The sequence below is a fragment of the Lepisosteus platostomus genome, chromosome 4 (assembly GCF_059453375.1).
Source record: "Lepisosteus platostomus isolate fLepPlt1 chromosome 4, fLepPlt1.hap1, whole genome shotgun sequence".
NCBI classification, from domain to species: domain Eukaryota; kingdom Metazoa; phylum Chordata; class Actinopteri; order Semionotiformes; family Lepisosteidae; genus Lepisosteus; species Lepisosteus platostomus.
In genome coordinates, this window is record NC_142614.1 from 7,505,296 (window position 1) to 7,527,978 (window position 22,683).

Here is a 22,683-nt window from a genome sequence, read left to right on the forward strand (position 1 = left end):
CAGCAGTGTGTGCTGTACTCCGCCAGAATCAGACTGTATACAGACATCACGCTGTAATTTCATGTTACTTCCTGTGCCTTCTGTGTGAAAAGCCTCCATTCCAGTTAATATTAATCACTGGGCATGTTAACCCTGTGAACTGAGAGTCACTAAAAATGGACTTAAGAAAAGAAATAACAAAAATTAAGAATTAAAAAAAATAATTAAAGAAATAAAAAAAAATAAAATGATTGAACTTCTTTCAATGTTTAAGTCTTTGTTTTAATACTATATGACACGCTAAAGTCCGACGGTTCTATCCAAAGCGTATCCTCAAGCAAATTGAGGTCTCCTACATTTACTAGCATTACGGTAGCACGTGGTCTCACTGGACTTCCGGCAGTTGCGTATTACTGTTTCCGGAAACATGGAGGCTGTAGTGAGTGAAGTCGTGGCTCCTGAAGATTTACTGGTGAGTTTTTCTCTTTCTTACGAGTTGTTTCCTGAAATGGTCAACGAGTGTGGCGGAGTGTTTGAGCCCGGTGAGGCTGTGTCGGGGATTACTGCTGACGAGCTGCGGGTGAGTTGGGGAGCCCAGAGACACGCCCGTCTGTACTTTTCACAACGTCAACAAACAAAGATGGACGAAAGGAGTTTTCTGTCAATTGGTTGAAACAACGTCACAGAGCTACACGGTATATTTACAGCAGTACAGCGTTATGGAGATACGACAAGATATACTAATGTACATGTTTAAATCAGATGTAAGCGATTCTGTGCGTGTCTGGGACTCAGTTGTGATTGGATACAACTTTAAAATGCAAAGGTTAAGGTGTTTTGTAAAACTAATGGAAACAAAGTTATGGCTTATTTTATTTATATTTTCATTGATGTGTTGTTTTTAACCTTTGTGTTCCCAAGTACAAGGCTAAACTCTTCGTACGTGTCATCTAAAATGAATCAGTTCTGACGTGAGAGCTCCCCAGAATTATGATGCGAACTCCGGAATTCGCATCAAAGTCCATTGGACACTAAATCTGAAATCGTTTTGCTTACAATACATAATTCCACTCACTGTTACTTATTTCCGAGCTTTATGATTTAGGCCTGTGTTAGGTCTTAGACTTATATCGCTGATTGCGTAATATAACATAAATAAGACGTATTTATCTGTAGTTGTAGTATGTGATCATTGTATTTAACTTGGCATTACAAGAGTTTTGCTCAAATTTAATGAGGCAAAGTAACTGTTTCAAGTATTATAAATCGGAAAAGATGGCGTGCACATTTTATGAGAATCCGAGTCATCTTTATTTTCTCTCGCGCATTTCCAAACTACTTGATTTGTAATATCCGCTGGTACTGTTGCGTGGTCTTTACGGACAAGTACGTGCGTGTCCCAGGTTCACTTGTGGCAACGACGTGACGCAATTTAGAATTGTGCTTTTCCGGTGTCACACAGCATTATGTCAGCTTCAGTCAAATCTGTTTTTGCAAGGTTCCTGCTGTAAACATTTGTACCACTGAAATCACTGTACAGTTTCAACTGACACTAGTACTCAGCTGATAGTCTTAATAGATAGGCGTCTGAAGCCTGAAGTGGGTGTCAGATTGTTTTATAAAAATTTTCTCGTTATTCCTCATGTTTAGCATTGCTAGTTAACGCAAGGGACACGAAAGATTATGTCATCCTAACCAAATACAATTTGCCTTCTTTCACCCATTTTCTATCTGCTTTATTTAGTTCGGGGTCACGGGGGAGCTGTAGCCTATCCTGGCAATCATTTGGCCCAAGACGGGGTACACGCTGGGCAGGACCCCAGTCCATCACAGGGCACACACAGACACAAGCACACGCACCCACACCAGGGCCCATTTTCCCTGAAGCCAGTTAACCTACCAGCATGTCTTTGGACTGTGGGAGTAAAGCCATTTAAACATGGGGAGAAACATAAAAACCCCATGCAGACAGCACCCCAGGAAATGAGCCTACAGTCCCAGTGTTGCAAAGTAGTAGTGGTAACCAGTGTGCCACTGTACCACTGTGCCGCCCCATAAGGTTTACACGGATAGCATAAATCCTGGCTGTGAGTGTTCTCCGTTGAGGTATACAGGCTTGTCTGCCCCGTTGTTGTAGTCATGTGGGGCAGGAGGGCAGCACTGGGACACTAGGAATCCGCCAGCTTGGCTGACGTTTCCCCTGTGGTTTCCCTCCCGTTAGAAGTTCGAGAAGAAGTACAATGCGGAGCTGGTGAAGGGCAGCGTGTCAAAGGACACCAAGTTCGAGTACGCCTGGTGCCTCGTCCGGAGCAAGTACACGGACGACATCAGGAAGGGCATCGGGCACCTGGAAGGTGAGTGAGGAGGGAGCAGAAGAGAGAGTCGAGTCTGTCTGGCAGCACGTCCTCCAGCTCAAGTTGAGTCGTTGTTTCTTTTAAATCTCTTCCAGAGTTGGTTCTTAAGTGCACAAAGGATGACCAGAGAGACTACCTGTTTTACCTGGCAGTGGCAAACTACAGACTGAAGGTGAGCTCTTATCACTGTGAAATAATATTAGTGTGTGTTGTATGGAAAATATTATACAATTTTATGAATGGAGGGAAAGGGAAACCAATAAACATGTTAAGGTATACTGTAAATATTGAGTGTTGTGCGTGGGAGGCTTGAGGCCTGTGCAGTCATCCTCCCAGATGGGCACTGTTGAGCCCATCTGCGAGATCCCAGTGTCTGGGATGGGACACTCTGGCTGAAAGCCCTGCCTGTTGAACGGGCTCCCTCATCCAGCCGCGAGAGGGGGCGCCATTGCACACGGATGGAAGAGAAGTTCAAAACGATTCGATTCAACTGGCTTGTTTGGTTTGCATGTAGCTCATTCAGCAGAGGGTCTCATCCAGCTGTTTCTTGAATGGAACCAGTCTGCTGCTCATCAGCCGATTGAGTTAAACGTGTTCTTAGTGTTGTGCGGAGTGGCTCAGTCTCCTTGTGCTTTTGTCCCCGGGCTCAGGAATACGAGAAGGGTCTGAAGTACATCCGCACGCTTCTGAAGAAGGAGCCAGGGAACACGCAGGCCCTGGAGCTGGAGAAGCTCATTGACAAAGCCATGAAGAAAGGTGGGGGCCCCACGGGGAGGGGGGGTTGGGGTCAGGGGATCAGATGGGTACAAGGATGCTAGCAAAAAAAAAATCTGCCATTATTGGTGTAAGAATTTAGACTACAGGTTTCATCCGAAGGATTTGCTGTGCTGTGATTCTTCTTGTCTTTTTTAAAAATGAGCTGTTGTTTCAGTCTTTCTCTGCCTAACAGGGCAGTGATCTATTGAGGGCATGGAAATAAAGGACGTAGTACTCTGTGTGGTTGGGCACAGCACAGGGAAATACATCTGAAAGACTTACATGTAGCACAACTACTGGTACAGTAACGCTGCTGTTCTTCTCCCTTAGTGGGGATTAGCTGTACGTCAACAGGCCGGTTACACATATGATTTGTGGCAATTTTCATTTTTGGTTTCTCTGTGGTCCTGCAGACGGGCTGGTGGGCATGGCGATCGTCGGGGGAATCGGCCTAGGCGTGGCTGGGTTGGCGGGTCTCATCGGACTGGCTGTGGCCAAGACTAAGTCCTAACAAGCAAGAGAAGGATGTGCTCCCGTGGAAGATGGCCACACCCTTCCCTTTAAAAACCACCTCCCCACCCCCACCTCTCTGCTGTAGAGCACTCTGGATCTGGGCCGAACACCAAGCAGCAGAGCAGCTCGTTGCAGTTTAGAGGCGCAGACGTGTCTTCATTCCCTTCCTGCTTTGTCTCCGCCGCACCCCGCTGGGTGCCTGTTTGTTCACTTGTTTCACACCAGGTTTTTCTTTCACTGGTCGCAAGGTCTGAGGATTTTGTTTTTACCCCTGTTGTTGTAACAGGTAATAACACTGTGGAATAGGAGGCGCCTTTTCGATTTGTGTTACTACTTCATACTTGAAACGCAGCTTGTTGAGTGCTAATAAAAGCCTGGTAAATGTGTGTGACTTATTGCTGAGGAAAAGCGATAAACATCTAGATTGGCTTTATACGAGGTCATCAAACACGTAAGTGTTTGTGTATCGTAACTGCTGTGTGTATCAGTTGTCTGTCACAGCTACCACACGGCTTTCAGGTGTCTCCTGTTCTGAAGTGTTACCTTGTGATATTTTGTTAAAGCAGTCTGCAGGGGCAGTTATGTTTCATAATCACCTGTATCCTTAGATTAAACCCCTTGCATATTGTGGTTCTGGACACTCTACAGAAAAGTTGTGTTCGAGCTTCTCTCTTGAGGCTACTACTGGCCTCTAGTAGTGTTCTCTTCAGTCCTTTCTGCCCAGACCTTGGTGTTAATTTTGCTTTTATGCCATGAGAGTTGCACAGGCTTCTGGCACCGTGCACCATGTGCCACAGAGAAGGGTGTCCCTCTTGTGCTTTCCTCAGTGATAGTCATTTTTAAAGGAGGCTTTCCACGACATAGAGAGCACATAGTGCTGAGAGAGCACAGCCAATAGTGAAAGACAGCACAGGCCTTCACATTGTGAGGTGAGAGGTCCAGAGGTCCATAAGGCCAACTTATTAACCAGCTTGGTTAAACCTATTCGGGAACTGATTTAAACCTTTGATGGAACAAGTGGTGCACATTCTGAGTGGCCCTGATCTGCATCTCCACTCGCTGAACCCTTCTGCTCCCTCTTTTTGCTCTGTAATACAAATAAAATCCCCCAGGGAGGGTGTTATCTGTGCCTCTAACATACTGGGATGTACAGTTGAATCCGAGGAGCATTTTCCCCTCTGGCTGTTCATTCCCAGCTTTCTCTCATAATATTTCCACTACATGTGACAGGGGGATATCTCTGCTAAGGGCACGTACTGTTCCTTGATTATATTTATTGTTTTTGCACAGGCCATAAATTCAGATTTCCTGCCTTTAAGGTAAAATGGTAGTTAAAATATTAAAAGGGGTGTTGGAGTGGAAGAGTGTTTTTTTTTTTACTTTATAACTGACAAGAACATTGTTCAGAGTTTTCATAATTCTGATTGTTTTTTCTCGTCATTTCAGATGTGCTTGGGCCAGTGCTTTGTTCTTAGAGCTGTTAACACCTGCATTAATGCTGCTTTGCTGTGCAGTAGAACTTCATCTGCAGACCTCCTGGAAGACAGAATTGCACTGCCTTCCAGACCCAGTACAGGTGCAGGTACTTGGTTAGACGGCCGGTGCAGTGCACAGTCCCTTGTTTGTAAGTGCTGCTTTTGAACAATAATGATTATGATTAATAATTAAATTAAGAAGTTCTGTCTTCGGGTTGTGTGTCATTTATCTCATGGCCATCAGTGTCTTGAGCAATCTTAAAATTGCAAGTGTCCTCCATCCGTGGCCAAAGGCATTTCTCTTTGTGCTAAACCTGCCCGCTGTTCATATTCTAACCTGTGCCGGTTCTTTAGTGCATGTCTAACTGTGCTTTATAATGTTGGCACAGAGGAGGAATTCCCTGGGCTCCCGTCCCACAGTACCTGCTAACTCTGCAAGTCCTTGAGCAAGCCTACATGGTGTCATTGACCTAATGAAGAACACCTATGTGCTTTTTTTCCCCCCCAACTCCTCCATGTCCCGTTTTTGAAACAACGTGTCTCAAGCACAGTGCTAAAATTCATAATTGTGCTGGCCCGATGAAGCGTTTGGAATGGAATCGGATGACTGTGGTGTTAACAGTTCTAAAAGCATTCACACATTTGTTGAGAATACTAAAACAAAAACACGTTGAAACTAAGTAGTGGCCAATTAAGCGAGTGGCGAAAAAGGTCTGGCGCAGACCTTTTTATTATTGTGTAATCGTGTACTCTAGTGCCCTTATGCTCTACTTCCAGAGTAGTTGGAATGGAAGGTTATGCTATGCTAAGGGGTTTGATTATAGCTTATTAGGTGCTCTGAGGAGATACAGTTCAAGTATAGATTGCTTCTTATTTAGCTGATGAAAGCAGAATACAGAAGTTATGTAAAGAAGCTTTATTACCTAAAGACTCTTGTCAGCGTTGTCCTAGTATTGCTAGTATTCACATTGTGATACGAAAGATATCTTTGCAACATGAAGGAAGTGTAAGTTGATTTAATTTAAGAGTTTGTTGTTGAAGTATTAAAGGGGTTTGTGAATGCAGGGGATTTGAAGTTCATTTTAAAACATCTGAAGACTATGTAGATTGAGTCATGTATGAATACAGAAATGCATCTGTTTTAAGAAAATGACCAATGCCTCAGAATGCTCAATTAGAATACTTTCTCATTCTTCATGAGACTGGCTTCTAAAAAGTGTGAATGCAAGTTGAAACTAGATGGTCAGATGTTGAAGAGGAGAGTTCCTGCTTTTTTTTGCCTTTTGCAGTGCCATGTCTTGGCCAGCAGAGTGTGCTACTGAGCCTCTCTCAGTTAACATTTGTTTTTCTAGCAAGGGCTGGCCAGTCATGAGGAAAGCAGAAAGTTGTGGGGGAGCTTGATCTACCTTTCCTGCTCTGTGTGTCCATTCCTCCGCCCACTTCCTGTCCTGTGGGCCAGTTCCACCAGGATGGGATTGAGCAGGAAAGCAGAATGTATTACATCCTGAAGGCAGGCTAACTGGAGATGCTGAAAGGTTGTGTGGTTGTTGTCCAATTTTGATTTTGATTTTTGCAAGTTTGCACTTCATGTTTCAGGAGGAAAGATTTTTTTGTTAATGTAATTTTTCATTTTTCCTCTTTTGTGTTTTCGGCTTTCTGCAGTTGGCGGACAATTTTGTATTTTGATGTTGGTTGAGACGCAAGGTCTATAAGATTCTTCTTGAAATTGTTTCCCTGGGTTGTTGCCTGGCTTCTTCATCATTTTGCTTGATCTGCAAGTTCCTTTTTCCCTTAGTGAGGAAAGAACTATCTCTTTTGCGCTCTCACTGTCCTGTCTTTCTCTGTGCATGTTAGATTGACGTAACTGCAGTCAGTCTGACTGGAGGCACTACACAGCGTGGAACAGAATGGTTCTGCAATGCAGGCCCTGAAGTCCAGAGATGCTTACCTGCAACTTGTCTAAAAAGTTGCACAGTATCCAGCCTTAACTGGTGTGAATTCTCATTGAATTCTAAAAGTAGTTACATCTAACATACAGAAATAAGTAATAGTTACAGATTCTGCATCTTCGCTCTCACTTTTTAGCTCACCCATTTCACCCAATCACAGTTCAGCACGCATATTTAATCCATAGATTTTATGCGAACTGAAGCTTGTGCAGTCCTTACCTTCAGTTTGTTTTTGGGTATGCTTGCGCACCAGAAAGTTTTGGGCTTTCAGATTGATACAGAAAATATAGAGTGATATCTCTGTGGGAATATGGGTTGTGTATCCAAATCCCTGTGTTTCAAGGAGCTTGATTTTCCACCTGCATCATGTAGTTCAGGAGCAGGAGCATGAAGACTGAGCCATTCTGGCACAAAGCAAAGTGTCTCAGACTGTGTGTTTCCCAGGAGGTACTGCTGCTCTCCTGTAAACAGGTGCAACAAGGGAACATCAGTGCTCCCATGTGTAGATTGATTTAGGGAAGGTTTTTATCTCTTTGCTGCTATTTACCACAGCATAATTATCATACCCAACTCTTAAGAATGCTCTGGAATTCTGGTCCTTGGAGGATTACTATAAGGTATATATATATAGGATTCATCTCCTTCATTCTGTTCAAATTCCAGGTACTGTTGAATAGTGCCTAGACATCCAGGGATGTGGATACTGCAGTGGAGGTGATTTGAGAGACAAGAGGGAGAATGTCATGCACTCATAACAGTCCCTGTAAAAGTTCCCTAAGTGGGCCATCTGTGCTCCCCAGACAGCACAGATGTTCACCGCCTGCCTGACTAGTGAATGACAGAACCCATTCACACTCCTTAAGTGATGGTCTCCAGCAGATAAAAATGCCTCTGCTCAAAAAAAGAAAACGTTTTGGGTTCTTTCATACATTTTGTGGCACAACAAATAAACAAAACAAATCAAACTGCAAGTGTAGGTGTGAACCTTTTATCATACCGACCAGGAAACTAAATTTAATTCAGCATTTGTAGTTGTTTTTTCTGCTGAAGCTGTGATCAGGTTGCCGTCTGCAACACATCTCGCCCAAGACAAAATTGGATGCTCTGAAGTGACGCAATTATTACACAGAAGTAATGAGAACTGAAGATCATCGTCAAGCACACCAAAGTCTCTAAGCCCCTAGATTTTCTGGCAACAAGTTAAATACCCACTGGCAATACTGGAAGAGGCAGCAGGTTTCATATACAGTGAAACCTTTAGAAGAAATTCATCAACGGTGTGGGAGTTTGTAGTGAACATGTGCTTTTTGATGTGAAACAGCAGGCAGGACCTGCCTGCATGTGGAACAGACACAACGGGAGAGTGGTTCTCAATCGTAGATCCTAGCAGGTGCGGAATGTGGGTGTTTTGTGCTGGCAGAAGTGCTCATTGAAGAAGGGAGATAAAGTGAGTGATCAAGGCCACAGAGCATCTTGACCCCACAAAGCAGTGAGGCAGAGCGCCTTCATTTGACGGGATCGCAAGTTTATATTTGGAGGGGGTGTGGTAGTAATGTTGATTTAAACCTGGCATCAGCTGAAAAGGTGGATTTGGGCTCTTTATTTTTTTTAATTCTAATCTTTACCCATTGTGCTGTTTAAAACTAAAAACAACGATGGATTTGCCAATGCAATTGAAATGTCAGAGTGGTTGGTGGCAATTTAAAACAAATATTTGCTCTTTGGTCGTCTGACGTCCTTTTGTTCCGGCTAACTGATTTGATTTCGTGTTCGTCGGCTGTGCAAGACTCGAGCGCAGCGCCGAGCACGATGAATTTGCTTGCAGATGCAACGGTTCTTGTCCGGATGTAAATAAAAAAGTTTTAATATCTTGTCGGAGATGTTGGTGGTTTTCTTCGAGCGATTCTGGCGTGTCAGAGTGGTGTGACGTCCCTGGCTCACACCAAGGGCCTGATTGGCGTCTTTCTCCAACAATACAGAGATCCTGTTGGCAGTGTTCAAATTCTCCAATGAAAACTGTGCTGAGTGTGTATGTGTGTGTGCATGACTTTCCTGCAGTAACGTGCTGATTCTGCACACACAACAGTACTTCTGCCCTCTGTGGAATTCCAGGCCCCCTGCCTGCCCCGTTGGGCTGTTGGGAATTACAGCAGGTGGTTTTCGTTGCTATAAGTTATATGACATTGCTGCCACTCATAAATGTTACTCATTAACACCCAGGGGGAGATAGTGGGTTTCATATAATATACTGTTTTTCTTCTCTGTTTCTTTTATCATTTTAAAGTAACAGCCTGTTTTGCACCTTATTGAAAGTTATGCCTGAAATTAATTTGTATGTTTGCATGGATGTCCGTGAGACAATCTGCCTGTTTTCTCCTGCACGGCAAATGAAATCATAGAGTTTTCAAATATTTTAGTCCATAAAAGAATTTTGCCATGTATCTGTAATATGGACAAAATGTTAGGAACCTGCCACACACACACTCAATAACAGCTTGTTACCCATGTTAGACTAGGCCTTTATTCATAGGGGTTCTAATATTTTGGCCAGTGGATGTATGTAATGTGTTGCCATAGATCCCCTTAAAGACATTACGGAGAAGGTTCGGGAAAGACGAAGTTTGTGCTCAGTGTGTGTTTCCATTGACCTTCCCCTATAAAGAGTGCCGCACAGCCGATTGATTGATGAGCTCCGGCTCCGACAGTACCCCTGGCACTGCATGCCCCTGGTTTCACTCTAACCTGGTACATCGAAACTGCAAGAGGCAAACACTTGTGCGATCGCGTTGAAAGGCAGCATTAATGGGTGTTTGATTAATGGCACATCTTTAATTTCTATTGCCCCGGCACTCGGTTCTCACACACAGCCGCTGAACGGCTGCACGAACTGTCAGGGGTGTTCATTAATTAGCCAGGCCTCGCCTTGCCTTCAGCCAAAGATCACAACGCGGACCTGTTGTTTTTTTTTTGTTTAGTTTCCCAAGGCCTTGTGAGTCACAAAGGCCGTTACCTTTAATGTTTAAGTCTAATATAAATACGTGATTTTTGCTTTTTATTTAAGCTGTAAAGTGGGCAGGATTTCAAAGAGGTTCCGTGTGGACGTGGGATCTGAAAACAGCATTGTGTTCGTAACGGTGGGAAAAATTTCACACCCGCTCCCCACCCTTCATTAATATGCGTTGTGTGGCAGGGCTTTGGTTGTCGTAGGGAGTCACAGTCCTGCGTGTTTTGCGGCTCCTTCTTGAATATCAGTCCCTCACCACTTGAACAAACGGTTGGATCAATCAGGGCCAGCGACTGTAATGGATGAATTACCTGCTGGTCCTTCTTGAAATGACACGGCTCCTGTTCCCCCTCTGAGACATGCTTTCTTCAGATTTGCAAAAGCAAAAGAAGAAGGAAACACTTGAAGAAGCCTGCACACCCGAAACATTGTTTTTTTTTCTTCTCTTTTCGGCCTGGGATAACCCTTTACTTGCTCCTTTGCAGCCTATGCATGCTGACGTAGCTCCCTACTTGAACTCTGTTGCTGCCTACCCCAGAAAAACACTCGGATGAAAAAAATCCAAAAATCAAGAGCAGGCCCTAGACAGCTAATGTGACCTGCTTTCCCTTTCTCAGCCTTTCGTATGGCGTTTTAATGACTTCTGAGATTCCTAGCTTACAAATTTGAGCCCGACGGGATTTCAGAATTTACACAATGATTGCAAAGAGTGGCAGCAGGAAAGCGATCTGGGCACCTGCCCTGGCCTGCAGTGGCTGTTGTAAACAACAATAAGATAAACCAAAGAGCCAGGCAGCCATTTGGCCCATCCAGCCCAACCACGATCTGGGAAAAAAAAACAGCCCTTGAAAACTGACGGTCCTAAAGGCTTCAGGATGGGGTTGGACCCTCTCCCTGTTCTTCGTGGGCTGTGGCGGAGCGCAGACCTGCCGTTCTCTCGAGGATGAGTCCCGAGACCCGCGGTGTGCTCGGACTGAACGCCACCCAGCTTCCTTCCTCCCCGACACACAGTGAGCGGCTGTCCCACACCAGGGGCCACGCCAGGGGCCAACGTGTGACAACAGGAGGGCCACGCGCCTGTCTCTGCCCGAGTTAAATCCAGGATTGCAAACTCCACTTACTCTACTGTACTTCCTTTATTTGGCCTGGCTCTCAGTTGGTGTCCTTGGACTCTGCTTCTGTTTATAAAAACTGCGTGCCAGGGAACAATGCTGTAGTCTCGGTTCTGCCAAATACGACCTTTTCCTGTGTCGAGGAGGTGCTGATGCCTGGCCGTAACCAGGGGTCACAAACTCCATTCCTGCACTGCCTGGCGGCCTCTGTTTTTTTCTCCACTGAAGCGCTTAGTTCTACAGCTGCTCTGATTATCTAATTAACTTTGTACTGTAAAACATCAACTCGGGCTCCTTTGGTTTTTTTAGGCAGTGAAGTGAATGAAAGGGCATTACGAAACAATCTCATCTATGTGCAGTAAAATTAATTGTTTATTTGAAAGCTCAGTTGTTTTTTTTTAAATGAAACTTGAATGTGTGAATTCGCATTTTTGAGACACCTGCTTTAAGGAAAACAGCTCTACTGGCCTTTGGGACTACTGCCTGATGAACCGTAGAAAATCGTAAAGAAAGATTAGACTGCAAAGGAACAAGTAATAGGTTTATTATCCCATGCTGGAAAGAGAAGAGAGAGAAACACAACGTTTCACACCTGAAGAAGGCTTCACAGCCGAAACGTTTTTTTCTCTCTTCTCTTTTCGGCATGGGATAATAAACCCATTACTTGTTCCTTTGCACTCTACGCATGCTGACGCATGCTGAAAGTTTAGTATTATAAAGTCCTCAAAACAGTGAAAGAGGAGACTATAAGTGAATCCAGGGCTGTTATTCCCTCACCTTCCTTACGGAGGATTGGTGTGGGATCGGTGAGATATATTCTCCACAGCCTTTCAGAAACCTGTTGGTTTAAAAGAGAAGTTCCGCTGCGAGGTTTTGTTTTATTAGAATCCCGACTGATAACAAGGCTGGGACTCTGAAGCGGTGGGGACCGGGGCTCATTGAGTCTCTAATGGACTCGGTGCCATGATTAAGCGCTCGGGGAGGTTCTGGGGGAGCACAGTCTATGAGCTTCTCGGCTCCGGGTTGCTGGGTCACTGTGTCGACGGCAGCTCTCCCGGAGATTTAATAAAGCGCGGTGTTTATTTTTGTTCCGCCCGGCAGGAAATTCTTCACGGAGGGCCCGCGCCGAAAATATTTGGCCGATTTCCTCCTTGAACCTGCACAATGTTTGAATGATGAGAGACTTTGTATTGTGTGGTAATGTTTAACAAATGAAACAATGAGGAAAGGAAATAAAAGGGTGGGGGAATAGAAAGATGGGGAAACGCAGTAGCGACGTCAGCCGGAGGTCGGCAGGGAGAGAGTGCGGATCGATATTGTCCCGTTCAATCGCCGCACACTCTTGTCCAGGAACAGGTGCCTCTCCTCTGGTGGTTTTCTGGAGGACAGCCACGTATCCGGTTTAACATTTTAAATTATTAATAGGTTTATTCCATGCTGAAAAGAGAAGAAAGAAAACACGACGTTTGAAGGCTCCACAGCCGAAACGTTGTGTTTTCGCTCTTCTGTTTTCAGCATGGAATAGACCTATTATTTGTTCCTTTGCAGCCTAGGCATGCTGACGTAGCTACCCACCTGAACTACATATTTAATTATTATAGTGTTGCAGGTAACTTTTGCAAACTCATCTTGAGGTGGGATGTTTTTTTCCCTCGAAAATCAATTAATCCATTCTCTTCTTCTTTTCAGCACAGCTATGTAATTCCGCTGAGACGTTACTCTCCCTTTTCTGTGCGTAAATAACTGCCGTCGGTGTAGGTGTACTGTATACACACAAAAAGTACCAAGAATGGAAACAATCCCTTCCCCAGAACGTGTGAAGGTGAATAATTGCGGGGAAAAAATAGTTCAAAGCTTGCCAGCACAAGGACCTTGTTGAAGTGATCAATCCGATGCCCACAAATTTGGTATTTGCAGTAGTCGGATATTAACAGTTCCCATGTTCCGCCGACACAGACGCCGTGTTTGGCCGGTTACGCACGCGTCTTCCTCAGCGGTTCTGGGTTCTGGGAACGCGACCTGTCCGAGAACCCCCGCGCGCAGGCGGCGTTCACGAGCGCCCGTCCTCTCGCGTGCTCCGCGGCGGCCGTGGACACCGAGGGAAGACGCGAGGGCGGTTCCCCTGTTTGAAGTTGACACTCACCCAGCCCGCCGGCGCGAATCTGGGCTCAGCTCCGGGTCACCCGTAACCACAAAGACCGTGAAAAAGAGAACGTGCAGAAGAGAGCAGACTGTCGAGTCTAATTACTGGCTTGGCACTTAGGAGCTTAATAATAAGAATAAGAACAGCTTATATAGCGCTTTTCAGGTATAGCTTTACAGGTATAAGATCAGATCACTTTATTTGCTATATACAATTTCTTGCATTAGGAATTCGTCTTTTTGCATACCCTAGCTTGCTCTCCTTGAGACACACAGGCAGGGAGAGAGAAGCTTGGGGTCAGAGTGCAGGGTCAGCCATTGTACAGCGTCCCTGGAGCAGCTGGGGTTAAGGGCCTTGCTCAGGGGCCCAGCGGAATAGGCTTTCTCTGCCAGCCAGGGGATTTGAGCTGGTAACTTTCCACCCACAGGTACAGATCCTTAGCTATAGTGCCACCGCTCCATCCCCTAATGGGGTAATGGGGATCCCCTCCACCCCCAGTGTGTAGCCCAATCTGGATGATGTCATAGTAACCTGGAACTGGTCCTCTGGTCTCCTCTCTGCCAAACTAAAACCTTCAGTTCTTCAGCCTGTCCGAGGACATCCTCCTGGGTGTGTCTTAGTCTTCTTTTCCATACAGATTCTACAGCAGCAATACCGTTTCTACCCAGGGGACCCTGATCCAAGATTGTACACAGAGTTCTTAATGAGGCCTTAGTGGTGGACTGCAGGAGTTTGGCACAACCTGTCCACCGTTTAAACTGCAGTTGTAACTGCTGATTCTGAAATCGTTTGTTTTACTACGTTGACGTGATTATGTCTGTGGCGGAATGGCTTAAGGGTGTGCCTTTTATGCCTCGGCTCGGGTATTGACACCTAGCTGTCACTATGAGGTTGTTTTGGTTGTGGTTCCATAGTGTAGCGGTTATCACGTCTGCTTTACACACAGAAGGTCCTGGGTTCGAGCCCCAGTGGGACCACGATCTTCTTTTGGGGCGGTGGCTCTGTGGCTCAGGATCTGCGCCTGTGGCTGGAAGGTTGCTGGTTCAAATCCCACGGCCGGCAGAGGAATCCTACTCTGCTGGGCCCCATGAGCAAGGCCTTTAACCCCAGCTGCTCCAGGGGCGCTGTACAATGGCCGACCCTGCGCTCTGAACCCAGGCTTCTCTCTCCCTGTCTGTGTGTCTCATTGAGAGCAAGCTGGGAAATGTGAAAAGACAAATTCCTCATGCAAGAAATTGTATATGGTCAATAAAGTGATCTTATCTTATCTGATCTTATCTTAAATAGCCAGCAGCCATATCTCCCTGCAATTCACAGCTGGCAGCCCACTGGAGCTCAGCAGGTGTGAGCCTGGTCAGTACCTGGATGGGAGGCTCCTAGGAAACACTAAGGTTGGTGCTGGAAGAGGTGTTAGTGGGGCCAGCAGGGGGTGCTCACCCTGTGGTCCATGTAGGTCCTAATGCCCCAGTATAGTGACGGGGACACTATACTGTAAACAGGTGCCGTCCTTCAGATAAGACATAAAACCGAGGTCCTGACTCTCTGTGGTCATTAAAAATCCCAGCGTGTTTCTCGAAAATGGGGTGTAACAAGGGGTGTAACCCTGGTGTCACACCTGAAGAAGGCTCCACGGCCGAAACGTTGTGTTCTCTTTCTTCTTTTTTTCAGCATGGAATAAACCTATTACTTGTTCCTATAATAAATGGATACAGGCGATTGTCCTTCCGGATGATCATTTGTCTAATAATGTGAAATTATTATTGTTATACATTTTCGAGGCACATCGTACTACCCTATGTAATGGCGAACTTTTATATTTTTGTGATTCAGATGAATAACTTAAATCATTTCTGACAGCGTCGGTGCTTCTTGTAGGTTTTTACGTTTGCGACGTCGTCACTTTTAGCCAGAAACGCTCCCGATCCGCGCCGGAACGTCGCCGCGTCCAAGGCAGGCGAGGATGGGGTTAAAAGTTAAATCCCCGGAGCCGGTATCGGGGTATCTGATAAAACTCTCTCGGAGATCAAAGCTGAAGGACGCGCTGCTCTTCTGAACATTGGACTCCATCGCGTTCTTCTCTCCGCAAAACACCTGTAAATTTTCCATGAAGGAAAGGGGGAGGTGTGTGTGTGTGCGTGTCGGCAGATGAGGAGGAGGACCGTAAAGCATCGATAATACAGTCCCCACGGCATCAGACTGTTATTGATCTGAGCAAACAGTCCGGACCTCCTCCGTGAGAAGACACGGGTTGCGGGCAGCACAGGCAAACCGACCGAAAAACGCGACGGAGCAAAAAGTCTTGCCTGCCCGCAGTCATGAATGCTGCTGTGGAGGTTTTGGCCTACGTGCTGGGGTTCCTGGGCTGGATAATGGTCGGGATAGCGCTGCCCAATCGATACTGGAAGGTGTCGACCGTGGACGGCAACGTTATAACCACCTCCACCATCTACGAAAACTTGTGGATGTCCTGCGCCACGGATTCGACCGGAGTCCACAACTGCCGAGAGTTTCCGTCTCTGCTCGCCCTGTCCGGTAAACTCGCACCACACGACGCACTAATATCCCTCTTCTTTTCCCGCCGTGAGCTTGTAGATTATTCCTTCAGCGGTCACAGAATTAACGGAAAGGGAGCGCGGGCTTTCTGTGCTTCGTTTAAAAGAAGACAAGATACCATTTGACTTTGCCCGCCTTGTGTTAACGGTTCGGTTTAACACCAAAACGCGGCGAGGCTGTTGAAACATACAGGCTCTGGAGCCGTAGGAGTGTAGAAGCGCTGGTGGCCAACAGTACCAGTAGCGGCGGCGGTACAGCTTTTAATATAGAAAAGGAGCAGTCTAGGCAATAGTAATCGCAGAGTTGTTAATTAGAATAATTATTCTGATACCATTGGTGTTATAATCCGCAATTGCTTTTATTAATGTATTACTTTACTTTTATACTGCTGTCTAATTAATTACACGTTTTGCTCAGAACTGGCTACTTACGAAACGTATGAACTAAAGATCTTTCTTAATTATTATTGTATAATGCGGCGCTAACATAGAATGTAGAGTAGAGTATCATTCTAACAGTAGAATGATATAGCGTGCCCGATTTTACTGCCTAAAACAATAAAAGGGATGTTTTATTTGCGTTCAGCGAACATGCAGAATGGTATGGCTTCAAAAACACCACTTTAACATATATTTTATATATGGTACGGATTAAATTAATCGTGATGATTATTTACCGCGTATTGCGCATTTTGCAATTTTGCTTTTCTCTAAGCGATTGACGATTTCAAGAGGTTATGTGCGGTAGTCCACGTTTCTACGCAACTTTAGCTCGGTGCTTTAAAATTCCCGGAGGACACAGAGGGTTCTGGGGGGAATTAGGCCAATTTGGACTCTGAAGAACAAGTAGTTTTATTAGCGTGCGGGCGAATTCCGCAAAGCTGTATCTACAAGCCATAAAGATTCTGCAGATGTCTTTTGGAGAGATATTTGAACACGCTGTTAAAAATGACGAACGCTCTTGATAATGCTCAAATTTATGCCGTCGTCCTTGGAGATTTCGAAATGTAAAAGGACATCGGAGCCCTTTGATGGGCGTTAGCTGTCCAGGTGGAATTTGCGTGCTGTATATGACGGGCTGGGTTTTAAACGCGCTCTGTGACGGACGGGATAATGTGATTTTGCAAAATTATCAAATTTAACGCCAACGCGGAACTCCCGAAATCGAGATATAAAATCATCGGGTGATTTCTTTGACCTTAACCATTATCTTGTTAATTTTCAATGAAATGCTCAAGACGCTGATTTAGTGGCATATTAAAATGGACATGTAAAGGAAAACGAATATGTTTCAGGGCTCCGAGGTTACGGATTAATTTATGGACGCCATGCGTGTCGTGTTTAATACTAACTGTACAGATTATAAATGACGGCGACGCTATACATTAGTACATCTAGATATTATCCCTGGCAACTACATGAGCCCAACAGTGTCTTCTTTTTAGACAGTCCAACTTAAAACACTGTTACCGCTATGAGTGCGTCTATACGAGATATACCAGAGCATGTCGTTTAGATAAAGACATTAGGATCTGTGAGGCAACCCAGCAAAAGACATTAGCTTTACCAACGAAACGTGAACAAGAAGCCCTGAGTGGAAACAATGAGGATGTGTATTTCAGATTGAGGCCAGGCGGCGGTACTCCTCCTCCTTACTCGAAGAGTTGTGGGAGTGTGCAACAAGAGACCCCGTCAGATTGATTTTTGGTGGTTACGTGTCCCAAAGCCCCACCCGATCGCACGAGTTATAAAACGGACGACGGCGATCAGTTCAACACAGACATCGGTGATCGATTTCCCTCTATGGAACTGATCGGCTCTAGCCGATGCAGTGAGGGGTTTGTCTTCAATCCGTTCCTTATTTTCAACTCGGCGTCACAAGATGTGTTCGCACCCACTCAATCGCAATGGGACAGTGAAGTTTCCGAACCGTCTTCAACGGTCGAATTTGTGCGTGTTTGAAAGTTAAATTGAAAAAAAAAAACATCGCGTCAAATCGATTATACTGATAGAAAGCGGTAGACGAAAAGTGTGAGGTTCTGCCTTTGCTTTGGTGAAAGCGGGCGACCGGCCATCCGTTCGTTAATTTACTGTTGCGTCGGATTATTCCTTCATTTCACCCGTCATTCCCGTGGCTCACGAGCTCGCGCTTTCCTGTGGTTGGACAGGATATATCCAGGCGTCCCGCGCTCTCATGATCGTCTCTGTCGTGATGGGCGCCTTAGGCCTGGTGTCGGGCATCGTCGGGCTGCAGTGCACCAAGCTGGGAGGCGACAACTACGTGCTGAAGGGGCGACTGGCCGGCCTGGGCGGCGTCTTCTTCCTGCTGCAAGGTAAGAAGGAGCCAGGGCCCCGGGCGGGGCAGGAGATCGCGCAGGGCACTGGTGCAGAGAGCAGAAACTACTGGGAAAACAGGACAGTCAGGGGCACTGCGGGCCGAACAGGTCTCGGCAGTGCTGGCTTCAGCGCCGGGTGAGCTGCCACTTGGTTGGTTGTCAAGTGGTTAGGGGCCTCTTTTAGAAGATCTGTCATCATATCCCTATCTATGGTTTAGAAGCTGCATTGACTGCATTGTTCCTCCCCCAGTCGGCATCGTCCTTCTTTACTTCTATTGTTTCATTAACCGGGAAAACATTAACACTTCTGCCCAGGTCAGGAAAAAATACCCTAAACACCCCCAGCCTCAGCAAATTTATTGAAAATAACTGTGTGTCTACAGGGAGTAAAGGAACAATTTAAAGGTTTATTCCATGCTGAAAAGAGAAGAAAGAAAACACGTTTCAGGGTTAATAACAGCCCTGTGTCTGCCCCTGGGCAGTGTTCATAACAGCCCTGTGTCTGTCCTTGGGCAGTGTTCATAACAGCCCTGTGTCTGTCCTTGGGCAGTGTTCATAACAGCCTTGTGTCTGTCCTTGGGTAGTGTTCATAACAGCCCTGTGTCTGTCCTTGGGTAGTGTTATAACAGCCCGGTGTCTGCCCCTGGGCAGTGTTCATATTAGCCCTATGTCTGTCCCCTGGCAGTGTTCATAACAGCCCTGTGTCTGTCCCCCACAGTGTTAATAACAGCCCTGTGTCTGTCCCCTGGCAGTGTTAATAACAGCCCTGTGTCTGTGCCCCACAGTGTAATAACAGCCCTGTGTCTGTCTGCAGGCAGTGTTAATAAGAGCCCTGTGTCTGTCTGCGGGCAGTGTTAATAACAGCCCTGTGTCTGTCCCCTGGCAGTGTTAATAACAGCCCTGTGTCTGTGCCCCACAGTGTAATAACAGCCCTGTGTCTGTCTGCAGGCAGTGTTAATAAGAGCCCTGTGTCTGTCTGCGGGCAGTGTTAATAACAGCCCTGTGTCTGTGCCCCACAGTGTAATAACAGCCCTGTGTCTGTCTGCGGGCAGTGTTAATAACAGCCCTGTGTCTGTCCCCGGGCAGTGTTAATAACAGCCCTGTGTCTGTCTGCGGGCAATGTTAATAACAGCCCTGTGTCTGTCCCCTGGCAGTGTTAATAACAGCCCTATGTCTGTCCCCTGGCAGTGTTAATAACAGCCCTGTGTCTGTCCCCAGGTCTCTGCACCATGATCTCTGTATCCTGGTACGCCTTCAACATCACGCAGGAGTTCTTTGACCCATTTTATCCCGGGACAAAGTGAGTCTGACCGCAAGAAACATCATGGGGACATCAGTGGTGACAGCTGTTATGCAAGTAATTTTTGGAAATATGAAGAACTGAAAAGGGAAAAGAAAAAGAGTGTCATTAACCATCAGATTCAAGTTCAATACTTCTGTTCCAGACCAAGTAGTAGCAGGGAATTTGGTCTAGAGCTGCTCCCTGTGGGAAACGACATTTACAGACCCAGGGGAGGTAGTCTGTGCCTCTTGAGAGAGTAATAACCCATAACCCAGTGACTTTATCGATCCCTTCATGTACATTGAGACTTTAATTTAGTGGTTCAATTAATTTGACATTTTCCACCATATAATGGATCGATTTTCAATTAAATTAAAATATTTCTGTTTAAAATATCTCACAGGTTCGGGACTGGGGGAAAAAAAGCATGTCTGATTTTTTCATTATTGGTTACACATGGATTTCATAATAATCATAATCAAATCAAATAATTTCCTCATCGAATGCTCAAACTGAGCAAAATCTGGCCGACGCCCATCCGCAAGCGCCTGTATGAACATATTTTTACGGTCCAATGCTGCCATCTCCTGGTACCGGGGTGCAAGTGCCATATCTCCCGCCAGCACAGAACCGAAGGCACCTGCGCTAACGTGTGACGCGCCTCTGTGTTTTCAGGTACGAGATCGGCGATGGCCTGTACATCGGGTGGAGTTCTGCCATGCTGGCGATCTGTGGGGGCGTCTGCCTGCTCTTTGCCTGCAAAATGGGAACCGAGGAGAAAGTGTGAGTTCTTCAGCCTGGTTTCTCCGTCTAGCCTGGACATGCGTGAAGCGTCCAGCCTTGCATATGAGCTCAAATGCAGGGATTGTGGAAGGATGAGCTTTCAAACAGCTAATAAGACTGAACCCCCATATCTCTGGGCAGCGGGAGACAAGCAGTGTGTCCGGCAGTGACCCTTCTCTTTCTCTCTATGCTCCCCGCCTGGTCTCCTCTCCCCCCAGCTGCCTCAGTGTCTGTCTCCCTCTCGCACTAACTCAGGCTCTCTCTGTCTCCTCTCTCTCCTGGGAGCAGTGGATACCCTTACCAGCCCTACAGGGGGACGGTGGTTTCGGGGTCAGCGGCCCACCGAGACGCCCCCAGCCAGTACGACAGGAATGCCTATGTGTGAATGAGGGACGGGAGAGATCGGAGGGACCCCCGAACCCCAGGATGGCTCTGGATGGCTCCGAACAGCAGCGCCGACGCCTCTAAAAACCAACTGCATTCTTCCTGCTTCCCAGCACGTTTACTTGTGGCTGAGATGGAAAAGAAAGGCAATAATCAGAGTAAACTACAACCCTGGACCATGAGCGTAGGGGTGGATGTCCTAAAACTTTTGGTTCTCGGATGTAGGAAAGGCTCCGAGAGAGAAGAGGCCATTCTGTCGATTGTCATCAGATAGTTCCCTTTAGCTCTGTGATCCCAGAATCCCATCAGCAGTCCTCTAGAATCTCAGCACTCCTCCTCCCCCCCCACACACATCACCATCGCCTCCAGCGACTCAGAGCTCCCACACGTGGGTAGTGCACCCTCTGTGTGCACAGCGGCTTCCTGAATACGAGCCGCGCTCGACAAGCATTTGACGGCCCCCAGCTCCTGGTCCCTAAGTGGGATTGAAGACTTTGTCCGATTCCTTTTGGCAACTCGCGAAACGTCTTGAGTGCCGAAGGCCCAGTTAGCATAACATTGATTTTAGGGTCCATTGGCTGTCTGCTGAGCGATCAGACCTGGCAGGTGGCCCAGACTGCCTCTTCTCCTTGTAGCCCTTCTCGTGTGCTGATGTGCTCGTGACGGTCTGTGTGAATGAGAAAGGAAGTAGATCAGGGCCTCACAGCTCCAGTTCCACAGGGCTGCAGTGTCTTCAGCCTTTCCTTCCACCCAAGCTCTTAATGACCCAATTGATCTCATTATTGACTTTTGAGTTAGTGGATTTCTCCAGGAGTTGTATAGAACTCTATGTGAGCTGCTGGTTCGAGGCTCTTTGGGACTGGAGCAGGACAGCCCTGGCACTGCCAAATAAACCTCAGATCCCTACGCAGTGATGTATAACAAGCTAACCTGCCTGGAGTTTCAATAAGCTTTTTTAATAGTACTGTAAGAACAACCTCCATCGTAACCTGCCCATCAATCTCACACAAGGGGTCACCAGCGGACTTCAGGGCTCAATGTGTCTTCCAGTCTTGACCTCAAGTGACCCCTTAATTATACAATCAAACTTAGTAATTGCTTAATTGCATCCTCATTAGCAGATTCTGCAGGTCTTATGCTGATGCGGATTCGTGATGACTCTCCAGGAAAGCATCTTGGAAAATGAAGCACTTGCAAACTGGAACGTCACACTGGACATTCCAGTGAAGGGTTCTGTAGTTTCTGGCGTAAGGACAGGACAGGCATTGTGACTCCCACTTACCCCAGACCCGGGAGCACACAGCCTTATTGTTCAGCTGTTGCAGAATTTGCGCAGTGCACTGGGGAGATAGGAACAGAGTTTATGAGACAAAACTCAGAGCACAGAGAGGAGCATACACTAACACAGCAGGATGTGGTAATGTTGTTCAGGGCTTGTCAAAAGCATGACTTTTGATGTTTATAATGACACAGTTGTACTTAAGCACTTTTGATAGGTCCCAGGGTCTCTGTGTGCAGGCTGGTTTTTGGAGAAACTTTCAGATTATGTGCTGAGCAATATTCATTCTGATTTTATTGTTGCTGTTTTAGATATTCTGCATTGTTTCTTAAATAAATGCTATTTTTACAATCTACTCGTGATTGCCTTTAATGTCTCTTAGCGTTGGGTGAGTGTGTGTAACCATATACTGTGTAAGTCTTATCTTTATGAGTGTGATTGTATATAAATTTAATGTGCATGCTTGTAGCTGTGTGTTAGTGTTGACTTTGTGTGTGGTTGTGTGTAAGATTAGTCTGTGTGTGGCTGTGTGTAAGTCCTGTCTTTGTGTGTGTGTGTGTCTATGTCTTTGTGTGTGTGGTTGTGTGTAAGAGTCTCTGTGCATGGTTGTGTATCAGCTTGTGTATTGTGGCTGTGTGTTAGTCCTGTCTTTGTGTGTGTCTGTGCGTATGTCTTGCCTTTGTGTGTATGGTTGTCTGTAAGATTAGTCTGTGTGTGTGTGGGGCTGTGTGTAATATTAGTCTGTGTATTTGTAGCTGTGTGTAAGTGATATATTTGTGTGT

At 46.1% G+C, this 22,683-nt stretch overlaps 2 protein-coding genes and 1 non-coding gene across 3 annotated transcripts; all 3 read left to right on the plus strand.

Annotated features, from left to right (window-relative positions):
* The first annotated feature begins 329 nt into the window (after nucleotides 1–329).
* On the plus strand, nucleotides 330–8,899 carry fis1 (fission, mitochondrial 1). Its single transcript, XM_088628034.1, has 5 exons — nucleotides 330–451; nucleotides 2,201–2,333; nucleotides 2,429–2,505; nucleotides 2,984–3,089; nucleotides 3,503–8,899. The coding sequence occupies exons 1-5, from the start codon at nucleotides 407–409 to the stop codon at nucleotides 3,598–3,600; spliced, it is 459 nt and encodes a 152-aa protein (XP_088484160.1). The 5' UTR covers nucleotides 330–406; the 3' UTR covers nucleotides 3,601–8,899.
* Nucleotides 8,900–14,189: 5,290 nt separating this feature from the next.
* trnav-uac (transfer RNA valine (anticodon UAC)) lies at nucleotides 14,190–14,262 on the plus strand. The gene has a single exon. It is a non-coding gene; the product is annotated as a tRNA-Val (tRNA).
* An 811-nt stretch (nucleotides 14,263–15,073) lies between these two features.
* On the plus strand, nucleotides 15,074–22,256 carry LOC148672359 (claudin-15-like). The gene is made up of 5 exons (XM_088628029.1): nucleotides 15,074–15,817; nucleotides 18,006–18,170; nucleotides 19,392–19,473; nucleotides 20,131–20,238; nucleotides 20,527–22,256. Exons 1-5 carry the CDS (start codon nucleotides 15,601–15,603, stop codon nucleotides 20,621–20,623), a joined length of 669 nt encoding a protein of 222 aa, XP_088484155.1. The 5' UTR covers nucleotides 15,074–15,600; the 3' UTR covers nucleotides 20,624–22,256.
* Nucleotides 22,257–22,683: the final 427 nt, after the last annotated feature.